At 42.7% G+C, this 25,306-nt stretch overlaps 1 protein-coding gene across 1 annotated transcript in view; it reads right to left on the bottom strand.

Annotated features, from left to right (window-relative positions):
* Nucleotides 1-25,306, bottom strand: part of ipo11 (importin 11) — a 222,691-nt gene that overhangs the window by 153,009 nt on the left and 44,376 nt on the right. The window contains exons 8-15 of the mRNA XM_083644271.1: nt 23,281-23,329; nt 16,032-16,102; nt 15,615-15,807; nt 13,356-13,508; nt 11,830-11,873; nt 6,787-6,877; nt 5,150-5,197; nt 1,468-1,573 (exon numbers count right to left, since the gene is read on the bottom strand). Coding sequence (XP_083500397.1) covers nt 1,468-1,573; nt 5,150-5,197; nt 6,787-6,877; nt 11,830-11,873; nt 13,356-13,508; nt 15,615-15,807; nt 16,032-16,102; nt 23,281-23,329 — 755 coding nt within the window. The remainder of the gene's footprint in view (nt 1-1,467; nt 1,574-5,149; nt 5,198-6,786; nt 6,878-11,829; nt 11,874-13,355; nt 13,509-15,614; nt 15,808-16,031; nt 16,103-23,280; nt 23,330-25,306) is intronic.

Here is a 25,306-nt window from a genome sequence, read left to right as displayed (position 1 = left end):
TGTTTATTTACCGTTGTTTAATTAAGTGGAATGAAAACAGTCGGGACATGTTGCCCACCGCAAGTTAGTGCTTTCATATTTCATCAACACTAACCAAATGAGAACGTTATTAAGTAACATTCGTTTAGGTTCATATTACTGTTAACGTTTATCTGTGAGCCCCTCATCAGTATTGTAGGCTAATTTACCACCATCCTGCCTCGCTAAATTGTTGCGGTTATTTTAATTTGTATGCAGTGCTGCAGCTTGTGGGAAACAAAAGCGTGAGTCATAAATATCAAAGGGTGTAATAATTGATCACGGAGAGCGCGTTGCGGACCCAAAACAACGATGCGCCACGGTGCCAAGTTGCAATTCATGCCAACTGCTATTTTACGGAGGACTTTACACCTAGTAAGACGTAGGTGTAAAATGTAAGTTCTAACTTATGCCTACGTTGGAACTATTTCACTTGGTGCAACCCAAATATTTTTAGTAGTGCGTAAACTCGGACTTAGTGAGACTTTACGTTCAAACTAGCTTACGTTTCAACTTACCCACAGCTGGGGCAACCCACTGCAGTGTTGGGGGGAACTCGTTACAAAAGTAACATATTACATGTAATATATTACTTTTAGCAGTAACTCAGTAATATAACTTATTACCAAATAGGATTCCAGTAATATTATCCCAGTTACTTTGTCAAGTAACGCAAGTTACAAATTGAGTTAAATTTATTTTTTATAAGCACTTATTTAAATAAAGATACAATCATGTCCTAATCAAATTGTCTGTTTTTATGCAAATAACCACAACTATAAATGACAACAACAAAGGAAAAGGATAACATTTAGAATTTTGGACGGTTTACGGTTGACTTCACGCACGCGTCTGCGGAGGTCTGCCTCGCGGTGCCTCACTGGACCATGTGGAAACCTTAACTATTAAAATAAAGTAGCAGTTGCTAATATGACCATGGGAATTGGACTCCAAGCACCAGTTGGCAGCTTATAAACTGCTGGCATGCATTGAGTGTGCTGTTGACGGGCAGCAATCGATTGCTGCACAGAGGTTAATAACATGTCAGTTGGAGTCAGTTACACTGAAAGAAATGTTAATTGAGCAATAGATGAGACATGACTGAAAGCGGGGGTTATGTTTCCTTAGGGGCTCGCACAGTCAATAAATAGCTACTATCTCAACAGCACTGCAGCAATGCTGTAACCATCATTGTATTACTGTTGGATTGTATTTGTTGGTGTGACAAAATGTGGCATGGTGATTTATCATGTCTGAAAATGTACAACTGATATTGTTCCTTGTACAGAAAATGTTTCATGATGCGGTTTTATAAAATAGCATGCCAGCACGTCAATGGAAATAATGAAATAAAGATGTTGAAAACAATCTGCATTTCTCAAAGTTCCAGAAGGTACATTTTGGTCGATGAGAGCCTGTTGCAGAAGTACAACACTGCTAAGAGAATACCTGTGATGGCTGACTTGCAGCTCCCCCAGAAGCTGATTCTTGAACCACTGGTCAAAGTCCACGTTGTCAAACAGCTCATAGGCTGCCAGTCCCACTGCATTATATACTGTGAAGAAAAACAACCACAACAATCACAACCATAAAACGATTACCACTTGGCTACAGCTCTTTGCAATAAGAATAAGAATGAGGGGGGGAATCAAAGTGCAGTGCACACATTGCAACACATTGACAGCCACCTATAATAAAGGGATGCCATTAATTGGCTCCATTCAGAATAAGCACTTATTTTTTATGATGTTGCTAAATGACACTTTGCAAAAGGTTGTGCCATTTCCATTTAATATGGGGACCTGCTGTTGAGTTAGGGGCAAACCCACAATCAGCTCTATCAACTCAGTTATAGTTCTGACCTTCAAACATGAAAAAGGCCACTGTTGCCAATGACTCAACATAAAAGCAAGATTGTCAATGTAGCTGGTGAGTATATTAGGGACATGAACATATTCTGGGCTATATATTGAACACTGTAATTCTAACCATTTTACAGTGCAACTGCAACTACTTTCACGCCTGGCGAGCATCACCAGGGACAAAACCCAGCATATGGTGATGTCTCTGGGTTCCAGACTTCAGGCTGTCATTGACTGCAAAGGATTTGCAACTAAGTATTAAAAGTGACAATTTGATTTATGATTGTGTTAGTTCGTCCAATTACTTTTGGGCCCTTAAAATATATTTTTTGTCCCTTAAAATGTAATGTAATTGATTGGACAGCTTCCAACAGCTCTCAGACAAGTACGGTTTAGAAAAACAGGATCTTTACAGATACTTTCAGGTCAGGCACCACTTTGACAGAAATATTAGAATTACCCAGGAAACTGAAATGAACTTGATCGATGTATTTACTGATGCTTATAAGTCCAACCCTCAGAAAAAACTGGTTGATAGAATCTACTCGTGTTTACAATCTTCCAAGACTCACTCCACATTGTATGTTAAATCAAAATGGGAGAAAGAAGCTAACATATCTATATATAGAGTGGCTTGATATATGTAAAACACAGGTATACACTTCAAGTTCGGGTCAATGGAGAGAATTTGTATGGAAAAACTTGATCAGGTTTTGTATCACCCCAAAGATAAAACAGACACAGATTGGCAACATAGAATATGGTCACTGCTGGAGGAAATGTAACAACACCATGGCCGACCACTTTCATACTTTTTGGGACTGTGCTGTAATTCAACCATACTGGCTGGGAGTAGTAGCTGAGATAAACACAATAATGGGCCTAAGGCTTAATCACGATTTTAGTACAATTTACTTATGCAATATACCACACAAGCTCAATTCACATGATAGGTATCTTCTCCACATACTGCTTGCAGCCAGTAAAAAAGCCATAACGAGGAAATGGTTGAATGTAGAACCTCCAACAAAATCAGAGTGGATAGGGCTTGTAAAGGAAATTTACAACATGGAAAGTCTGACCTTTTCTTTGAGACTATGCATGGACAAATTTGTCCCATTTGTTTGGGGGGGGGGGGGGGGGGGGGGTTGTTTTTGTCTTTTTTCCTCTCCCGTTCTCTCCATATGATAATCCCCATGGGATGTGATTGTTGAATGTCTCATATGCAACCCACAGCAATTCTGTAAACTAGATGTGAAGAAGATGGTGCTCCCTCAGGACCTATTACTATTGTATTTGAATTTGTATTTGTTCCTCCCACTAATGTCTGTCTCTGTCATGTGTACTGTACATGTATGTCTGTTCCTTTGCATTGAAAAATTGAATAAACACAAAGTATAAAAAACAAACAAATGTAATGTAATTCCTACACCGTTCACCTGATTTGGATGTAAATACCCTCAAATGAAAGCTGGAAGTCTGCAGTTAAAGCACGTCTTGATTGTTTCATTGCAAGGCCATTGTGGTGGTATTTTGGTATCAAGAAGGTGACTGTCACCTAAAGGTGACTGTCACCTAAAGGTGACTAGTTTGTACCCCTGGCCTTTACCAGAGTGCCTCTTAGCAGGCTATGACAACACTATGATTTAGTTGTCTAGAGTGGTTGCCCTGACCTGCCAGAGTTATAAATATTGGAAGGAGCTGGAAGGAGGGGCGAGAGAGAGGGAGAGAGAGAGAGAGGGGGGAAGGAGAGAAAGGAAGAAGACAAGAGAGAGATAAGAGTGAGAGAGCCTCCAGAGAGCCTCCTTAGTTTTGAGTCAGCGTGCTGGCCTTTCCCTGTTTTATTCAATGTTGTACTGTAAGCGCAAATACACACACACACACACACACACAGGGCACGCTGACCATTGGCTGGGATCCCACATGGTTTGAGCAAAGGTTTGGTGATGACATTTTGGAAACACATCATTTTGGAAACACGTCAGACTGGAGAACCGTTCAGCCAATAGGAAAAGAAAATATGCCAGGAATTCTAAGGGTTCATTTTTAGACCGCATGTTGAAATGCAGATTTTTATTCTTTATAAATTTGGTGTTAAATTTACATATTTACATATTTTCAAGTCAACTAGGCATAGCAGGGCTTGTGGAGACTTTGATTACGTCAGGTGAGCAGTATGGAAGCAATTTATGTATTTTCTCTGTTGTTGTTTTTTACGTTTTTGCTCATGGCCCCCTTCAGGCACAGCTCTCTGTGCCTGCCGTGGCTGGAGAGCAGTTCTCCTATCTCGGTGCGCGATGCGTTGAGAATGCTTTACCCAGTACACTGACTGTATGCAAGTAGCTCATAGGACCCCACTTCAAACAAACCAAACTATCCCTTTAAGGCTGGAACTAAGCCGACCCGTGACCGAGTCGTGAGTGACCATAAAACATTCAGTTTGAGCAAAAACAAAAAATAAATAACAATGGGGGGAAACAAATATTTTTTCCCCCATACACCCCCGTTGTTATTTTTTGTTCTAGCTCAAACCGAATGTTTTATGGTTTTACGGGGGGGAATAATTCCCCCCCCCTCCCCGTCGTTATTTTTTGTTCTTGCTCAAACCGAATGTTTTGTGGTCACTCAAGATTCAGTAGGTCACAGGTCGGCTTGGTTCCAGCCTTAGTTTCAAATATACATACTACAGCATGCGCTGGGATGCGTCATCAGTGATGTTAAATGGTGTCGTGAGGTGTTTCAGGGTCTGTCAACATCATACACCCTCGCCCAGTAGACCAGCCAAGGCCGATTACGACCCCGACCCACGTCCCAGAAGCAGCCGCTCATGGGTCAGCCTTCCTACTCTGTCTGCAACGTTGCCCGCGGAAGGGTTGATCACGCCCAATCCGCTGCAATAGAGTTAGTGCTACACCGCAGTATTGAAAAACTCTACACACAAAAAGTCACGTGACTGTTGAGCTCTGTATAGGTAAGCGATATTATTTAGTTTACAGCTGAAAAAACATGTGTTAGAGTACATCTTTAATTCTGTCAGCACTGCTTTTTCCTGGTCTCCCTCTCCATCTCTTTGTATTGATTTTTGCATGGAGATTTTGCAGGACTGTACTGTGCAGAATTCAAATCACAATGCAAGCTTGACCACCCACATATCTGGTTTTAAATTGAATTAAATCAGATTTTTGTGATTCCAGTCATACAATGTAATGTGCCTAGTGTGAGCGGATGATAAAAGCCACAATGAGCTGTCAAGTAAGAGTTTGACTCACCTGCATCTTTCATCAGCAACTGAACTGGGTCCTCCACATTGGTTGGGCCTGCAAAGACAAGTCAACATTGTATGCAAGGAAAAGCTAGACATTTCAAAGTTTTTGTTTGTTTGTTTTTTGGTCTAATAATGTGTACACTGAGGCTGTGGCCACACTGGTCCGTGGTGTCTGTCCGTCATTTCTCTGTTCACTTCCGTTCATTTTCAAAGACAGCTGTCCGTCTGTCCGTGGAGCACTGATGAAGCGTACGCCTCCAGCAAATTTGTATAAGTTTTGATGAACAGAAAGTTCAAGGGGGCTGAACTTTTTCTGGATGGACGGATTGGTTGGACGGTCTGTTCTCAGAGTGGAAATGGAGGAGCGGAAATTGCTGCCATGACAGTCTGCCCGTGTTGATGAAAACGCTATTTTAAAGCAACAATATATTGTTATAAAAATCTACTATCTAAACAACTAGCCCACAGATATCAAAGCTGGTGGGCTTTATGGAAAGAACATGACTCGAACTGGTTGACCATTATTTCAAACTGGTCATTGGTCATTCAGTAGCGTTTTATTGCCACACAACTAACGTTAGCTCACAGCTAAGGCTAACAGCTATGTTCCAGCCCTGAGCCCACGTCCCCCTGACTACAGAGTGGCTGCGCTTCCCCAGGTCATCTCAAAAACAACGGACATACATCTATCCATTTTATAATTCCGTACATTTTCTGACGGATCAGTGTGGCCACGGCCTAAAGATAAAACCTGTGTGTTTACTTGCGTGTCCACCGTTACTTAACGACTAAAGGGGATCGGTAGGACTTTATGCGCACACACACGGCGGCTGAGTCGAAACACTAAAAGTAACAGCTTTCTTAACAAGGATATCAAAAGGCCTGCACTCGACGACATCATCATCAGCGTGTCTCAGTCATTTTCCCAGACCTCTCTCTGCCTCTCTATTAGTCTTTATTGTTGTGTACTCTGGACTCCAAATCGATACCGGCCACAGAATTATCCAATGTGGTGTCTTCCTCGCTCCAGCAGAACACATTTCCACTCTGTCACTTGGAAGCGGAGGCAGCTTAGGAGACACGGCGGGTGCAAAACGTTGAGTAGTAATTCAGCAACAGCACAACTACTCTCCTCCACCACCACCGGGACACCTGAGGCACTGTGTGGATGTATTGTATGAGGCAGAATGGAGGAGGTAGATGTAATGGTGGCGGTTGTCACTGGGGGGACTAGATGCTGCTATCAAAGCCTATAGATCACATGCTACACATATAGAGGCTTGAAAGCGGCTATGACTGCTAGAGCTAAAAGGAATACGACCGTGTGTTTTTCCTGTGATTTCCGTGACACAAATAAGTATTACTGTAGTCTCTCTGAGGACTTCTGCTATAGGGCAACATGAAGTGAAATGTGGTTCGAAGCCTGCAGGGCATTATGGGTCACAGGGGAACTGCGGCCTATGTGCATGATTAGTGCCTGTGAATTATGCCGGAGGAGTTACGATACTCATGTTTTCCCCGCATTGGAAAAATAAAAAACACTGAAATTTAATGAGCCACCAATCACGTTTTATTGTTGCTTTGAGAGCAGACTGTCTTTCTTTTTGTGTGTAATAACGGTTTAATGGACAACAAACTGACCTTGGAGATTCTGAACCATCTCCAGTAGCACAGGGGTAAGGGTTTGGCTGTAGTTGTGGAAGATATCCAGGAACAAGACTTCTGTACAAGGCTAGAGGGAAGATGAGAGATGAGAAGAGAAAGAGAGCGGGGATGGCATAAATACAAAGGGAAGTAGAAATAAATGAATAAATAAATGAATAAATAAATAAACAAATAAATAAACAAACAATGACACAAATATAGTATAGAATAGTATACAAAGAGGTGTTCACAAACCCACATACAGAATCTCATTAACTGGCAAACAGCCTCAAGCATTCAGTTAAACAAAGTCAATGTGGTATTGGCAGGGGATCCGTGTGTGTGTGTGTGTGTGTGTGTGTGTGTGTGTGTGTGTGTGTGTGTGTGTGTGTGTGTGTGTGTGTGTGTGTGTGTGTGTGTGTGTGTGTGTGTGTGTACGAACATACGTGTGTGTGTGTGGATTTTCCTCTTTTCAAAAAGGAAAACTGGAAGTGCACTAACTAACTGTTCATTGGTTTTTAGATGTCACAGTGAAAATAAATCAATACAAAATAAGGGAGCAAGCGATGTTAACAGCAAATAATTAGCAAGAAATGCAGCGCAGCACACTGAGGCAACATTTAATCACTTACTGCAGAAACACTCTCGCCCCATGGGCTTTTGCTCTTTACATCAAGAGACGATTACATATTTCTTTCTAATTTATTTATTTCTATGTCCAAGTGTATGATATAAAGGCTGTCAGTATGATGTTAATTTGACAGGGATATTGCACATTAAACTAACTCTACAGTATAACTAAAAAGTAAATGTGTCAGAGTTAATCGACATTGGCAAATTTTCATCTGCAGTTCCTGGCCAAAAGGAAAGGCAATACATGTAAACATAAATGATCGAGACAAACCGATTTTTGTGTTGCCAGTGGGTGGCGCTGTCAGAATTTCACAAAATGTGGCATTGCAATTTGTTAGGTCCCCCTAAGCACACTCCCTAAGTTTGGAGGCGATCGGAGCAATGCTGTGCGAGTTATGGCCATTTAAAATCTAAAACATTGCGCGGCAGTCCATCGGGTTCCCAGCAGCACACCCCCCAAGGTTGAAGTCAATCTGATTAACGGTTCGGGGACTAAACTGCTTTTTGTGTTGCCAGTACAGTAGTTGGCGCTATGACTAATGTATGCGCGTGTCCGAGATAAACCGCTTTTTGGGATACCCAGCCGGGCCCACGGGCGGCACCGCGACACACAATTATAGTACTCAACTGCGCAAGCTCAGAACAGTGTGTGCCGGCACTAGAAATGAGTGCGCAATATCTATATAGTCTGAATAATCATGAGTCATAATTTTCAGATGCTATACATGGAAGCCCTACATACGTGCCAAAATCCTTTCAGCCTGTGGTGCTCGAGTTGTGGATGTCAAGGAGTTTGTCTTTGCGATTTTACTCAGATGTTAATGAACTCAACCTCAAAGAAAATAGTTAGATTTATGCTAGGCAAGTCACTGTGTTTGCTGAGCCTTTTATATACTGTAATTTAAATTTTATTTTGTGTAGTGTAACATTTCCAAGTAATTTATAATTGTATTTGCTTTAGGATTTTGCTGTTTACACACCCAGATCTCTGCACCAGTAAGGAGAAGAAGTGATTTAGGCTGTGTTGGCAGAATTAGAGGGATCTGCATTAATTGACCGCAAAACAAACATGTAGAGGACGATGCAAGCATAAATCCCAAATAAGCAATGAAAATATCTGATGCAAGAGTTATGAGTTCTGCTGGAGCGTGCTTTCAAATAGGTAGGCACATTACAGCATGAACTTGGGACAACCAATCGATGAATGCTCTACTGCAGGGCTTTTCAAAGTCTGAGAGTGTAGGCCTCCCCCCAGACACAACTTGGAGAAAGGTACCCCACCCCCCCAAATCCTGGATGTCTATGGGATCAAGATCGTTATTTGATCCCATACACTCAACAATTGTGCCGAGTTAGCCTGATATTACTGTTTGACATAATTCAGTCTACACCAAATACATAAAAAGTGTCTGTCTGAAGACATTTATTAGTTTCTGTCTCTGAGAAAATGGGAAAACAGCAAAATTCCACAAAACGACTGTATCTCTGAACTATCTCTGAAATCACACATTTATGTAATCTCCCTTTGATAACTATTTGTAATAACTACTGTATTGTATCCCCCCCCCCCCCACTTCCATTCACTGAGCCTCCCCTGAAACTGCTTGGAGCCCCCCTGGGGAGGCCTGCCTCCCACTTTGAAAACCCCTGCTCTACTGTACTTCAAAGAGCAAACGGCAGAGCGGGAGTGTGTCGTCTGAAGTGATGAAAGTAAGCAGAGTGGGGGCTTAACACCAACAGATGATTAGGGAGGGAACTGAAATAAAAGACAAAATCAGGCCACGACTGCAACAGGAGGGCCAGGAGGAATTTTCCGTGCCTACTGCCTATACACATTTTATGAGTAGTAGGCTATATCTAAAAGGTTATATTATGTATGCTCAAATGACTTTTTGTGCATCTGATAAATCCCTCTGTGAAGAGTCGCGGGCTACAGTTGAGGATATTTCCTCTGTTCTGTCGGTCTCTCCTCAAAACCATCCACAATGTTACAATACTAGGCTACTTAGCCTACAATTTGTATTTCCCTCAGCAGCAGGTACCGCTGTTAACATTTCCATGGCGGCGATGGAACGCCACGCCTCTTTCACTCAGGGGGAAAGTCGGCTTGCTGTATAAAAGCACTTTCTGTGTAAAAAGGCAATGCTGGCTCATTTGCGGGCCTTCCTAACGGTGTTATTGATATTGCGGGGTCTCTGTGCAAAAGGAATCAAAGAGACGGGAGAGGTCAACACAAAATGAGAAACAGAAAATAAGACAGTGAAAGAGAGATATAGCAAGTAAAAAAAAAACACAACAGCCGACGATAAGCCACTACTGACTAATGAGATAGCCACAGAGACAAGCTCTAAAACCCTGGAGCCCACCAACTGTTTTAGAGTGCTACACTAATACACTCTGCCAATTGCCACCACATGATATAATAATTTATAATATAGAAACATATATAGGGCATTAGGCCCCCACTGTGAGAAATATTATCTGCTACAATTCATATAATACCAACTGCATTATAATGTGTTATGTTTTTTTTTACCACTCTAATGAGGGCACCTCCTGTCGGGGGTATTAAAAAATAAATGCATCTAGAATTCACATTACAGCTATGATGATGTAGTTCAGAGGGAAGTCCAGAAACTCTCATCTGCAATGTCATCAAGCATCACCTGCTCCACTGACAATAAAAAAAACTGACATTACTAAGGTGGGATACTGAAAAGGAATAAAGAAAAATGTGAAGTTGTATAATTTTTCCATTCTGAATAGAATAGAATAGAGTAGAATAGAACAGAGTAGGGTAGAGTAGAATAGAATATTAAAAATCCTGATTTTGCCAGTACTCTTAGCGCTCTGCTGGGCTATTCATGTGAACAAAACTAAACAAAATATGTTCAATAGTGCTGAAGGTAGAGTAAGTCTTTCCATTTAGCTGTTCTCAGCACGCACTCAAAAGAGATGCAGAGCCATGCAATTCAAAGCTTTCGGGTTATAGGCAGGCAGCCATTTTACCACAAAATTTGGGTCAACCTCTCACTAACTGCAACAAAACTAAACTCAATGGATTTTGTGTCCTCAATATGTTCTAAATGAGAGGGGGGGAAAGTCTTACATAATCCTATGAGGGGGGATTTTTTTAAATCACCTAAATATGATCGTAGCAAAACAGACAGTGTTGTCACAATACCAAAAGTATGAGTTCGATACCGATACCTGCCTAAATATCTCGATACTGATACTGGAACCGATACCACGGTAAAAACCTAAAACATCACACATTCTACTGCTCAAACATAGCTGGGAGTTAAGGCTGCCCCGACCGGGTTGGTGCTGATACTGGCATCTGTTTGTGTGTCTGTGGGGGGGTAGGGAATGGATATCGCTGCATGCGAATCGTTACCACAAACGCTGTGTATGAACGCAGAATCAAAGGCCAGAACGCAACGACCGGTTGCCGTAATATGCAGAGACCGTTGTCGTCTAAACGGGGCCTAAAAGTCAGCCTCTAACCTTGGTAAACAGGACATTCAGCTTGACTGTGTTTTGTAGCGGGGACAGATTGAGTTTCTCAAAAGAAAAAAGGCATTCCTCCTCTCATTCTTCTGACGGAGATGCTGTCACGCTCAGGGCACCAGTGTGTAGTTGCCAATGGATTTTTAGGGCGGCTGAGGATTTATCCTCCCTATTGTGATGGTGACAGATACGACTGGGCCACAGAGAGCGGGGCTGTCGTAGTAAGACCATACATCATAAAGTCTCTGTGAACAAACCCCACTGAGCCCTCCAGACACCCTGGGCTGTCTGCACAAATACAGGACACACAAGTACTGTACTTGAATTGATATATGTGCTTTTTTTTGTTCATAGAATTCCTATCTGCACCAATGGAAAGCTTTAAAGCTCAGTTACACATCTATAAAATAGGCATGAGCATAATGGACTTTGATTTGTTGTTTTAATTTTGTTGCATTGTTCTCGCATTCAAGACGCATAGCGTATTGCTTATGTGCACCACTTGGAGCTGCACTTCATGAAGTCTTGGCCTCAGAAACGATGTTTGAAATGTGCTAGATGCATGGGATCAGAAGGACGGAAATGACACTAGGCAGTGGACCAGTGGACAAATCAGCAGGAAGTGTTTGCGGTGTGCTTGTGAAGCCAGTCATTACACAGTTAGTGTAGAGCAGCCATTACAATATACACATGTAGTACAGCTCTCAGGTAGCTGAGATGAAAATACGACAGGTTCCTTCATTAGCGTGTGAAGCCATCAAAGTGACTGAGACTGTAGATCTGGGCCAGCAGGCACCTTGTGGGTTTCCACGATCTATGACCTCTGTGCCGTGTGTGTGCGTGCATGTGCGTGTGTGTGTGCCGTGCGCGCGCGCGTGTGTGTGTGTGTGTACTTACCCGTAGACTGTATTTCCAGGAGTCACCACCTGTTTCTTCAACAGCTGTTGTGGAGGCAACAATAGACAGAGATGTAATTAGATTAAAAGGCAAATGAGGAAGAGATGAGACGAGATGAAGAGAAGAGAAGAGAAGAGAAGAGAAGAGAAGAGAAGAGAAGAGAAGAGAAGAGAAGAGAAGAGAAGAGAAACCCTAATGTAATTTTCTAACAAAACCAATAAAGCTTTCTATTGCACAGGCTGTTTAAAATCTGTCTCTTGGCATTATACTTTGGCAATACACAGAGAGCAATTAATAAGAATGCCAGCAGGTCTTATTGAACAGAAATGAACGTCCATGCAAGTGTGTACACAGGTACACACGCCACTACAGAGCGACCCTGTGACACTTGTGAGAGAAAAATTATTGCATTTAGACATTTTACCATTACACACTCCTCGAGATAAATGTAGATAAATGGCTTTTATAATGCCATTATACTTGGGCATTTGACAAAAAAGGTGGAAAAGTAATTGCATTATAAAATCTATCATAAATGCTAGTGTAGACGATACAGCGGGTCTAAAACAGTGAGTTAAGATTCACAGTATCAAAATCTCACTGCCTTGAATCAACTATATGGATCCCTTGTGGCAACATACACCCTTTGGTGAAATATAAGCAATACATGCAAGGAGACAGGGGAGTAAATAAAATAGCACAAAGACATCGTATACGTTGATAAATAACTGACCAATTGGTGAGGGGCTATTTCTGCTATAATACATCTAAAAATGCACTGGCCCATCTTGTGATTTCACCTCATGATTTTTTGCAATCAAAGTAGGTGCAGTAGAAAGTTGAGTACAAACGAAAAGGAAAGTTAGCCAACAGTGTCAGATTAGTAGATAGTGTGATAAGAGATGAAAAGTCTATTAGAAAACGCTGGTGTGAGGCTTGTTGTTGGGGGGTGCTCAGCAGAGGCACTGTATATATCATGTGTGTCTGCATGTTTTCTTTACATGTTTATGTGTGTGGTTGTCTGTGCCTAAAGGGCAGTTTATAGTACAGCGATTTCTGGTGGTTGCGACCGACCATGATCATATTCCATCGTCGGTGGCAACGATATAATGTTTATACTTCCAGCGACGGGCGATATGGCATCTTTGCGATCATGGTTGCGCCCATCACCCCAAGACTTCATTTGGATTCAACTTTGACCCCATCACTGGCTCAGGAAAGCACTGCTAGCTCTTGTTTTTCTACCTCCATGTCTTGAGAGAAAATGAAAATGAAGCAAGAAACTGCGATGCGTTCTCCTATCGCCTAGTATTTATACTTTTTATGGGCGACAGGGTCCAAAATCAGCGTCCAGCGATAATGGAACATAACGTGACGTTCAGCGATGCTCGTCAAGCGATCATCAAATTGCCGTAGTCTAAACTGCCCTTAAGGAGGTGCCCATACCAAAGCTCTCGGTGTGTGTCTGCACGTCTCCTTTACATGTTTATCTGTGTGGTTGTCTGTGCCTAAGGAGGTGCTCATACCAAAGCTCTCTGGGTCCTCTTCCCACATTGCCAGCTCTTCCTCTGTGAGGAGGAAGTAGTGTGAAACGAGGCGGCGTCCGATCTCTGTCAGTGTGGGGTGCGTGAAGAATGCAGTCTTGATCTTGTGAGCCTCCAGACTCTCTGGTTTACTGTCTGAAGGAAGGAAGGAGGGAAGGAAGGAAGAAAGAGACAGAGAAACAGTATAGCCATATTATCACCTCAACGGTTCTAACTTCCACCGTTTCTCCGTCTGCAGATCCAATTCAGTGTAATTGACAGCAACACAACAGTACAATATACAATACATTAAGCATGTTATGTTTCTGTAAATTATGCTTTGAAGTATAGTTTGCTGCAAGCAATCCCAGCTGAATTTCTTCATTTCACACGCTAAAATGTGGCTAATGGAAGGATACTAAAATTTAAATTTCTTCATCATAAAAGATATACCGGTAAATCATTTGGGGGAGGGGGGGGGTTACTGATGGGACACACAAACAATTATATAGCCTGTTAACTCTGCCTAAATGCATTTATTTGGTCTCATTTAGATGCATAAAACAAAGTTGTGCTTTATCAAACATATACAGTATCTCTTCAAAATGGCTGGTTGACCTATTCAAGATAATATAAGGTGATGCGGAAATTACAGTCAAAATAGGTCACAGACGTTCATTTATGGACAAAACAGTCTTCCCACGATTCATAGATAAGACCTATTGTGAATTGGGTTGCGATAGTTTGTCATTTTGAAATAGTGGGTCCCCAGAAAAAAGGTTTAGGAACCAGTGTACATTATACAATGACGTATACATTTACTAAGTAAATGAAGGATGAAGTCCTAACCAATACTCAAACCAACTAAGCTTCTACAGGGCGACTTGCCTCCTTCTTTATCCTTGTGCTGGATCACATCCTCTGTCTCTCCTTGGATACAAATAACAAGGGGGCGGGGCTACTGATCAACCACCCACACATGCAGAATCCTCACTGACCGACTTTGCAGACGACCTCGTTATTCCATCAAACACCGTTTCTGATGCAGAGGCTCTACTTCACTGCCCTTGAAGAGGCAGCTGCTCATGGCGGTCTGCATCCAAAACAGAGATCCTCTCAAATAGTGCCAATCCCTCCATGTCCACATTAAACGGAGCCCATCATAAGCTTGTCAACTACTTCAAATACCTGGGTTCATTTATCATGGACACGCGGAAAGACTTCTCAACTCACAAAGCATGGGTGGTGTGCAATAAGATGGACAAGATCTGGCAATCAAACTGGCCAAACGACATGAAATGAAACCTTTTTAAATCAACCACTGAAACTGTCCTCATGTACGGCTCCGAAAGTTAACCCTTAACACCAGACTCCACCGACGACTCGATGGAAACCTTCTTCGTAAGGTTCAGAACCTCTCCTCGAAGAAGCATCCAATATTGCAGCAAATATACGGCGACATACCTCATCTCAGTACATGCACTCATTCTGCTGGGCACTGCTTCCGCTTCAAAGTTAATATCCAAACTATTGATGTGGAAGCTATCAATAGGCCGCAAACTTACTTACCCTGTCCTGACAAGATCACCAGAGACACAGGTATCGATCTTGAAAACCTGGGAACTGTCATGGACAATCCCAAGTGTTTTGGTAGGCTGTTGTGCAAGGCCTCTCAGCCAAGGCCGTAACTAAGATGATGAGCTGTGTACCCTTGCACTTAAAAGAATAGCAAGCTTGAAAAGAGGACAGCTAGTGCAAACTTATAGACAGATTCAATTCTGAAACCAAGGCATTAGTACAAGAGCGCCAGAAAATGGCTCTACCTTCTCTGCCGAATACCAATTGCTTAGCAGAAAGACCTTGACTGCGGGACGCCAAACAATCTGCTTGCTGGCAGAACAAAGGCTGAGTGCTGTGCGGCACCCTTATCGATACACTGTCTGGAGGCCTCTGATGGCTTGAGTATTGCTTAGGGAGGGGAGATGATCGCGATGGTATTAAGTGCCTCAGCGGCTTTCTAGTTCTGCAGAAACCATGTGACACAGCTAAAACAGACTCTTGGCAATCTCCTTTGATGGGCTAATGCCGGTTTGTGTTGACCTCTATATCATAGATCCAAAACTTAAGATTTGATTCTCTAGTTTTCTATCCAATCTACTTTGCCTCATCGATTTAGATTCCTCTCAATTCCATATTTCCCTTCTCCCTTTTCCTTCACTTCACTTCGCTGCTCCTTTAATCCCCCCATCCCTTGCTTCCTACCGTCAATGTTCTTGCAAGGTTTGTAGGCATCGTTCTTGACAATCATCTTGATAAGGTTCATGCACTGGACAATGAAGCGCTCAAAGGTCACTCCCTCCCCAGCCGGTGTGAACACGTAGCTAACGGCAAACTCCAGAGAACGCTGAATCAGGGGGATAAATGCACACGGATGGCACTCCAGGAAGTCCAACAACTGAATGGATGGGAGGAGAGAAAAATACAGAAGAGGAGAGATAGGTGGGAAAAAAAGGTGGAACAGAAAGAGAAAGGCGGAATCAAGGTGGTGAAAGTCAGTAAGAAGCCATATTTGGTTTGTAATGCACAAATCTGGTAAATATGTACTTGATGATCTAACAGACTTTTGTGATATATTGTTGTCCCACCACTGCATTATGCATAGTGTGCATTCCAACGTACCGTTTTAGTGTACAGGATGATCGTCTTCTCCAGCTTCTCTCTACATGTGCTGTCTGGACCAACCTGCCGACCTGCAAGTTTAACATAGATTATATTAATGTAATGTAGAATTTTGTAATTGAATTTAGTCACTATGTTAAGATGAAAGCAGAATAAAACAATTTTGTTCCCGAGATCAAGACAAATATTCATGATTAATAACTGTGATCACAATATTGGGTAAAATAATCAAGAAGATTATCATTTAAAACATAGATACAGTCGGTCTGTGTGGGAACGCCCACAAAATGTTATATGGCTAGCGCGCAAATGGGGTAAAACCCCCTATATATCTCAATGGGCTCACTCACCAAAGGTGCTGCGGCTCTACACTACAGGATTTGGGATTTTAGAGCAAGGTACAGACGTCTGTTCAGCTGTGCGTTTACTGCTGTGGCTGAATCACCAATCGTGTCTGCCTGAGCTGGGCTAGCAGCTAAATGCTAACTATGCTGAATGGAGAGAACGTGAGGATTTACCCCACCCTGACCACGCCCCTAGCCAGCTACACCAGCGTCCATGACGAGACATCGACTGAACCTATAAAAGTGCAACCTGACTAAAAAGCTAAATGTTCTTCCTGGCTGTTGACAATTCAAACAGTAACTGGCTCTAATGTAACATAATCAAGACAAATTCTGAAACTGATTTGTATTTAAGCTTTTACAGGCGATTAGCTTTAAAAAGTGAAACCCAAAATGTGCCCATCTTCCGAGGAAAGTCACTATGCCTCGATGGAGTAGACGTGCTGGGTAAGTAAGAGAAACAGTTTTATCTTCACAAATCGGGGCTGATCTGTCAAAGGGATAGGAATAGAATGCCAACACTGATCCAGGGTGAACACCAACTGGCTTTGAAAGGCCCGTGGCACCTAGCATGATGTATTACAAGTCTGAACCTTTCCTTCATGAAGCATTTAACCTGAGAGTTCATCAAGGTACATTGCAAAAAACCCACATACAATCGACTGCATCATGGACTATTACTAAAGAGGCTTCAGAGAGCAAGGTCACTCGCCCAACCAAAAATGTGTTGCAATAATACTTAAAGACGAGATGAACCCAATGGAGCCCAAGTGGCGCGTGGATCGGAGTCACGTTTCAGACTGAAAAACAAAACTTGTCTGAGATGACAGGTTAAGAGGCGGGCCATAGTAGCATGTCGATGATTTGATTTGACAATTTTGGAGACTGGATTTGGCTTTGGCCAATCCTGGCGTGTTCCGCCCACAAATCGAGTTGGATTTAGGGTGTTGTGGTGCTAGGCGAGTGGGATCCGCAGAGTACCAGGCAGCCAGCTGCTTCTGTGTGGAGCAGAGCGGACAATCCGATGCATGAGTGCTGGCTGCCCGCCTGGAATCTCCGAGGGGCAACCCGTTACGTTAACGTTATCCCCAAATACGAGTTTAACAAGCCAGTTAAATTTCTTTGCATTCTTAGACATTACCGTTTGCTTTATTTTGGATGTTACACACAATTGGCCAAGTTAGTAGTTAGTTTATGGCTAGAAATTCTGCCAGATTACAGACACTAGGCGCCATTTTCTCCTTCATTTGGAGGAGAAAATTCTCCTGAAATAAATATTGATTGACAGCTGCGATGTCGTGATCGATCGTGATATGATTGGTTGAAATGGGGTAGGAATTTGATATGTGACGTCAGCAAACTGTAGATTACTGTTATGAATGAAATTTGAAAAATGAACTTTTGATGTGAAAAAGTGTGAAAACTAAAGAAATTAGATTTTTGTGATTTTCTTTGCATACATGAATAAATAGGTGCACTGAATACCCAGGTATTTGAACTAAAATGGAAAAAAAAAATCATTTTTCGGTTCAGCTCGACTTTAAGAGGAAGCCTCTCCAGCAGGCCTGCATGCCATGGCAGATTGGAGAGGAAATGATCTGAAGTAGCACCCGATCTTGCCTAACTAATGGAATCATGTTGGAGCTTATGCAGAAGGCTAGAAAGAAACTAAAGCATGAATGAGCAAGAGAGAGACTGACAGAGCGGGAGACAGTAATTAATTAATTAAATAAGTAAGAGAGAGTGGGAAAACATGAGAGGGATTTACTGAAATCAGTCACAAGATTCTCCAGTATGGATATGAAGTGAACTACCCTTGAAATGCTCATTTGGACTGATTTACTGTACAACTGTCCACATCCCTCCTGACAGTCCTGAAGGACCATGCCAGTGAAATCGAAATTCCTGAAGATTTGTGAGTGCTACCTTGTGCTTTTGGTACTCTAAGCTTGAAACTTCCGGACCATGACAGGCCTTTGTATTTGTAATAAAGTACAATAATTAAAGAAGTAGTGACCGTGAATGACTCACACTCTCCTATGTAAATGTTGTCTCCATAAAACCAGTCAAGAGGCTAGGATCAATAAATATGTCCCATATGGTTTACTTCCTCATTAGTCTCGCTGTCCAGCCTCCCCTCCCTTCCGTGAGAGGAGTCTGGGGGCGCAGGTCTCCATTGTGGAATTGCGATGGGCGGCGCTTAGTGGCAGTGCCCTTGGAAATTAGTTTCCAACAATACATCTTGCCATTTTCAGCGTGTAGCAACGAGCTAACGTGTAGGTTTATGCCATTAGCTTGCTACAGTAGATAGTTAGCATTGTTGTTTTCACTGCGGCGGCAGGGGAGTATTTACAGTGACACACAGGGAGGAGGGAGCGGAAGCCGATCTGATTGACATGGTCGGAGCCAATGACAGAGCTTCTTAAGCGGGGAGCGGAAATCCGGCAGCGTCTGAAATCGACGCCTCCAATGGGAGAGCAGCTGTAGGACAGGGGAGGGCTTATGCCAGCAACCTGTTTCCGTGGAGCCAGACTCCTCTCACGGAAGGGAGGGGAGGCTGGCCAGCGAGACTACTTCCTCATCAGCCTCCTTGCTGATGAAACTAACAGAGACAGTGACAGTCCCTGGCATGCTTCCAAGTTCAAACCAGGGTCATCATTCCTTGACCATTATCTACACTAGTGATGGGCATTTAAGTCATTTCAATATTCAAGTATTCACATGCAATTATCATACAGCAGTCACCAAAAAAATCTATGATCCGAAATTAACACCCAAGCGAAAATATGAGTAGGGATCCGTGTCCAACTGGAAACACACACAACACCAAACGGTTAATTTCATAGGCTATTTATTTACCTCATGTAGAAGAGACCGTCTGGCTTGAGAGACTAACAGGAAGTGTAAATACAATGGGAAGTTCCGATTGTATTTACACTTTCTGTGTCTCATAAACCTAGTCTGACTCATAATGTGAGTCAAACTAGGTTTGACCATTCAAACCTTTATTTAACCAGAAAATAAAAACCCATTGAGACCGAGGTCTCTTTTTCAAGGGTGATCTGGCCAAGAAGGCAAAAGCACGTTTCACGTCGTACAAAATACACAAGTACAAATACATATACAAAAATGTCTGTCATTTGACCACCATCAACTCAAAATGGAGAAAATTTAAGACAAATAGAAATGATCTAAAAGACCAATGCAATAAAACTGTACAATCAAAAGCATGCCTCATCAACATGAGAGACAGCTAGTAAAAAGTCAAGAAGAGGAGTGCTACACCTCAAAGCAGGAACAGCAGGTGGCAAGGACCTCAGCTAGTTTTTGTTTAAAACTATATAAAGAGACCAGAGAGGCCAGTTTAAGGCGGGTTTGAAGGTCATTCCAAGACCAAGGGCCAAAGTAAAAAAGTCTTCTCCTGCTTACATCAGTCCGCGCGGGTGGCACTCTAAAGCGCACCCAAGCGCTGGATCTGAGATTTACAGAACTCTGAATCAGTTCGACCAGTTGAGTCAGACTAGTTTAAGCAGGTAAAACAGCCAGCATTTTGAACAGGAAGTCATGATACAATGGGTCAAGTGGCTGCATAAGGTGAATATGCCTATAAGAATATCTACAGTATTACTACCTAATAGTAGAGCAGGGATAATGTACTGCAGTGTTTCCCCTAGAAAAACTTTCATGCGTGGAGGGATTTCGAAATGTACCCCGACCGCAACAGTGGGGGCCCTCGCTGGCGACGCTAAACTTTTAGCGAACCTGTTCGCATCTATGTTCACAATGGCATCCCAAGTATCAACATACTATTATGTAACTTCCCCGCGATCATGTGACATGTCACATGACCGGGCCACAGGTGTATTTAAACATGGCACAAGGTCTTTCTATGTAATTCTGAGGAAGGAACGTCACTGTTGTTGGATGGCTAATTAAAAGGTAAACGGGAGCTCAGTGTGCGGACCTTCTTTCTTTTTTATTGCAATAACATGCCATAAAGGTTTATTGAAATTTTGGGGAGAGCAGGAAAAAAAAAATCGTAAACAAAACAAAAAATCTGGCCTGGCAGGGGCGTCGTCGAGAGAATGGTAGGGGAAAGACTGATGTACTGTGTAAGTGCAAAGCGTGAATGAGTTTTATCAGGACTACTGTACGTTATGGAGAAGAGTGCATCTGGCTGTGTATGCACCCATCTGTTTTGTTTGCACCGGGTTTTTCACCTGTGTTGGTGGATTCTGATTTTTTTTTAAATGCAAGTACTCTCGTTGAACGAATACTGACGTCTAAATGGGAGGATTTGAGTGCTCGTGCCCAATCCATCCCTAATCCACACATCTTTCTTCCAGTAATCACAGATGTAATGTGAGGCCGGATTGTTCACAAAGGCTAACTGCTTTTATTAGATCTTGGACAGATCAGGGATTAGGCCCATCAAAATAGCATTCAATGACATTAACCCTGTGTCCTTTCCAGTCTTTCCCTCTTTGCAGGTGACAGCTAGTAATGGCTATAGTAGATTGGTGTGTGTGTGTGTGTGGGGGGGGGGGGGGGGGGAGAGCATTATCATGATTGAAAACAGAGAGAGAGAAAGAAATAAAGACAGAAGAGTAAACAAGCACTTCTCCACATGAAGACAGAGCTGACGTCATTGTGTACGGGATCGTTTAAAAAGGCATAGCCAACCTAATTACATGGACTGACTATACAGCTATAAGTAAGGGATAATGTATATTGAGGCGCTGATTACGGGGGAAATAATGACCGACAGGTGAATGATTGAGCCCGACGTGCAGCGGAAGGCTTAATCATTCACCTGAAGGTCATTATTTCCCAGTAATCACCGCCTCAATATACATTATCCCACTTAGAACACGGCCTACAACTAAATCATTCAATAATCTGACAAAAATAATTATTCAAATAGATTTTTTAATAGCGTTTTCAACGACAAAGCGGTTTCATTCGTAATTGGCACACAAGACACCACAGCTGCAACTGGTTGGCCTAATTAGTAGTGTCTGCTGACAAAAAGCTCTTATCAACTGATTAATCCAGGTGTGGCAGAGCAGCGGTCGGTTGTCGAGAAATAATGACCGGTGAATCTTGTTGATTGACCAATCAGAATCGAGTATTCAAGAGAGCCGTGTTCTAACTAAAGGATATTCATCATCTCTGACAGATATATATCCAGTATCCACTAGGACTGGAGCCGAATAGTGAACTATTCTGATATTTGTACGTTGGGGAAGTATTCAGGTTTCTATTTTTGGAAGTAGCTTTGTTGCCTAAAACGCAGAGAGACATGTTTACTTTCATTTTTAACGGCAGAAGAACGTAACCGGGCACGTCGGTATAGTGGGCCAAGTGGTCCTGACAAAACGTCAACATACTGTAGGACGCGATGGGAATGAGAACATGTTGGGTGTGCAGACAGAGACAGTCGCCTGCTGGAACACACTTGACACGTGGCCTTTTCTGGACGGACGGACGGATTCATCACCAAAAATGGCTGCAGTTAAGTCCTTCCCAAGTAATGCTCACAGACACACCGCCTAGAATATATTTCTCTAATCTTTCAGTCATTTACTATAGGATAACTGCTGTGTGTCCATTTCTACCCCAGCGGTGGCACGGTCTGGGGGGAAACGTGAAACCGAAAATAAACAGAAAGACATGTGGAAAAGACATGAGGAAAAGTCCCCCCCCCACACCCACCCCCGAATATCAGAATATTTGCTGTTGATTGCCATCGAATATGCCCAAAAAATGGTATTCAGGCCAGCCCTAATATGTTTTCAACACCCCAGTGACTGACGCGTGATTTCTATTCGCACATAGGATAAGCAATAACCATGCCCTGTGGCGCCGGGATTGGCCAGGAGCAACACTGGAGGGCACGCAGCCCAGCGATTTCATGAACCAACTGAATAACTCTTGAGAAGGGACAGCGGCTGACAGACAGCCAGAGAGAAACCGACAAGTGACCTCCATTGTGGTCCATTCAGATGTCTGACTCATCTCAAAGGACGAGCCAGACATCTGAATGGACAACAGAGACCAGACCCAAAAACGCCAGCTTATTTATTTGACCTTATCAGGGTTGTGCAGAGCTGATATTTCCCCCTCGCTCTCCTGTGAGCTGCCTGCCTCCCTGTTGTGCTATCTGCCAGCCGCAAAATACCAACAGGACTCTGACCCCGGCTCCCCTGCCATCAGCAGAGTATATATTGGATGTGATAGTTGTGGCTGATATCGCCAATGATATTTTTGCCTCTGCTCGGGGAGGTTGTCTGATCCTTATTGCCCCCACTCTCTGGGTGTTGTGACAACGTTCTATGGACAAAGTCAAGTTAACTTGAGTAAAGAATTCCAATTCCATTGTAAGGGGAGAGCAACTCCCAAGAATGGACTACAGCAATATTCCTCCAATGTATAATGTTCACTTTGCTGTTAAAGACTATAACAAGCTTACGTGTTCCGCCATTGATGTCCAAGTTTTGGTTCACGTTACACCACCTTGGTAGAGCCACTGACAGTGAATTTGGCAACAGCCATTTTCAGTGGCAGCCATGTTGGCTCAAAGGATGTGACAAAGTAACATTGGTTCGATTCCAGTTGGCCTTTGGAGGGATTAGACTAGAGTTTACTTTGGAGAACCACCGCCTCTTAGTTCAAGCAAGTGCAGGAGAATGCCATTCATACAATATGGCCAAACTTCACTAGCTGTTGTGTCTAGACTCTGTAGAATACAGTAATATTGTATAATATAGTCTGGATAAAGTTATCAATGACAGGCTTTGAGCAAAGACGATGGGATTTCAAGAAAGACGGCCCAACTTCAACTCACTTCCTGTCATTTTGTCACGTGGGTTTGAGGACAAAGAGAGAAAGAGACAAGTACTCACAGCATTCCAGGAACTGTTTTAGTCTTTCAAACACCGCATTCAGGAAGCTCTGGAAAGGAGGAGATGAGGAGAGAGGGTGAGAGAGAGTGTAAACTCTTTGACATTTTTGCGGTCGCATCACTCATGATTGCATCATCAGCGTTGCCGAGAGCATAAATATTAAGAAGGGAATAAGAGAGAGAGAGAGAGAGAGAGAGAGTGTGTGAGTGTGTGTGTGTGTGTGTGTGTGTGTGTGTGTGTGTGTGTGTGTGTGTGTGTGTGTGTGTGTGTGTGTGTGTGTGTGTGGGTGCATTTATATGTGGGCACACTTGCCTCCGTAATCAGGTACATAAATAAAAGTGCCACTGAGAATCAATTCTCTATAGCCGGTATAGCTGGAGCTTTGCTTGTGAAATTAGATGATAGAGATGCAGTCTGTTTAGTTCTGCATGAGTGTTCAACCATGAGGTCAACGGCAGCATCATTAATCACATCCAGTCAACCAGTTCCATGGTCAGACCGACTCCTGGGCATCCGGGTAGTGCAGTGGTAGATAGATTCCCTGCCTAACAACATGAGGGTCGCAGGTTCGAGCCCCCATGTTATTTCCGGCTTGGTCGGGCGTCCATACAGGCACAATTGGCCATGTTTGCGGGTGCCGGGTGGGTAGCCGGATTAAGGGTATGTGTGCTGGTTGTTGCACTAGTGTCTCCTCTGGTCGATCAGGGTGCCTGTTCGGGGAGCATTGGGGGGAATAGCGTGATCCACGCGCCATGTGTCAGGTGTCAGGTGAAAAGAAGCGGCTGGCGACTGCACATCTATCGGAAGAAGCATGGGCTAGTCCCTACAACTCTCCCCAGATGGGCAGAGGGGGTGGTGCAATGGCCAGGACAGCAGTGGGGATTGGCCAAGTATAACTGGGGAGAAACGGGGGGAAATCCGAAAAAACTTGATACGAAAAAAAAAAAAAAAAATCTGATTAAGGTAGGTATATACGCTTACTCATAGCAAGATTACTGTGGCACATCATGCAAAACTAGCATATACAGGACAGGACAGGTTTATTATCAAGATCTGCTGTGCTGTAGGCTGCACACGATAACGGACACATTTATATTGTCAGGTAACTCAGAGACAGATTCTTCAGTTCGTCAGACAGTATGAACTTGAAACAGACCAACAAAAACAACAAAATCACAGCTGTGTCAGCATCACTCCCATCAGAATGGAAGTGAAATATGACAATCAATGTCCAATAAAGAGTGTGACTCATCTTTAATCAGTTAAATCATGAAAATGTCAAATACATTTTCTGTACAAATCAACTGACATACCAACTTAGCTGAAGTAGGAGTTAATAATATGCAAAAAGAGTGTTCCCTATACCAGATAAAAAAATATATAATCTGTAACAAGTTTACCACCTTATTGTACAATCAAGGTCTAGTGAATAATCAGATTAATTAATGTGTAAATCAGAGATCTATTATTCAGGATCAGAGTTCATTTGGGCTTAATCAATCACTGCGGCTCATTAATTTAAATGCCATCGTCCTTCACTGCTTCACCTCACCTGTCCCCATTAACAGCGATAGCTTCCTTTGCACTGGACTGTAATTTGTTCCAGGTCACGGAAAGGTGAGAGTCAGAGGCTTCCAGGTAGAAATGTGAATATTTTGAATATGATTAGACACTAATGATTTTCTTTGTGTGGGTGCGTGCATGTGTGCATGTGTGTTTGTGTTTGCGTGTATGTGCAGCACCGCTGTTGTCCATTTGACTGCCCTAAGTGTAATTGCTATGTAGTGCCCCCCTCCTCCCAAGTAAAACACACAAATGCAATCTTGTTTAAACTGAAGAAATATAGGTTATTTTCATTGTCAATGTTACAAATATAAAACCAGAACTATGAAATAATAGTATACTGTATCTCACTATAGAACTATAGAACAGTAAAAATTAAAAATTAAAACGGGGGGAGGCCAAAACCTTCTTAAAATCTTTTTTTCCTGTCCCTTTTCCACAACGAAATAAATATCCTAGTGTG

Source organism: Poromitra crassiceps (genome assembly GCF_964638095.1).
Source record: "Poromitra crassiceps genome assembly, chromosome: 10".
Taxonomy (NCBI): domain Eukaryota; kingdom Metazoa; phylum Chordata; class Actinopteri; order Beryciformes; family Melamphaidae; genus Poromitra; species Poromitra crassiceps.
The sequence above is the reverse complement of the archived record's forward strand: the minus strand, read 5'-3'. Positions and strand labels throughout refer to the sequence as shown.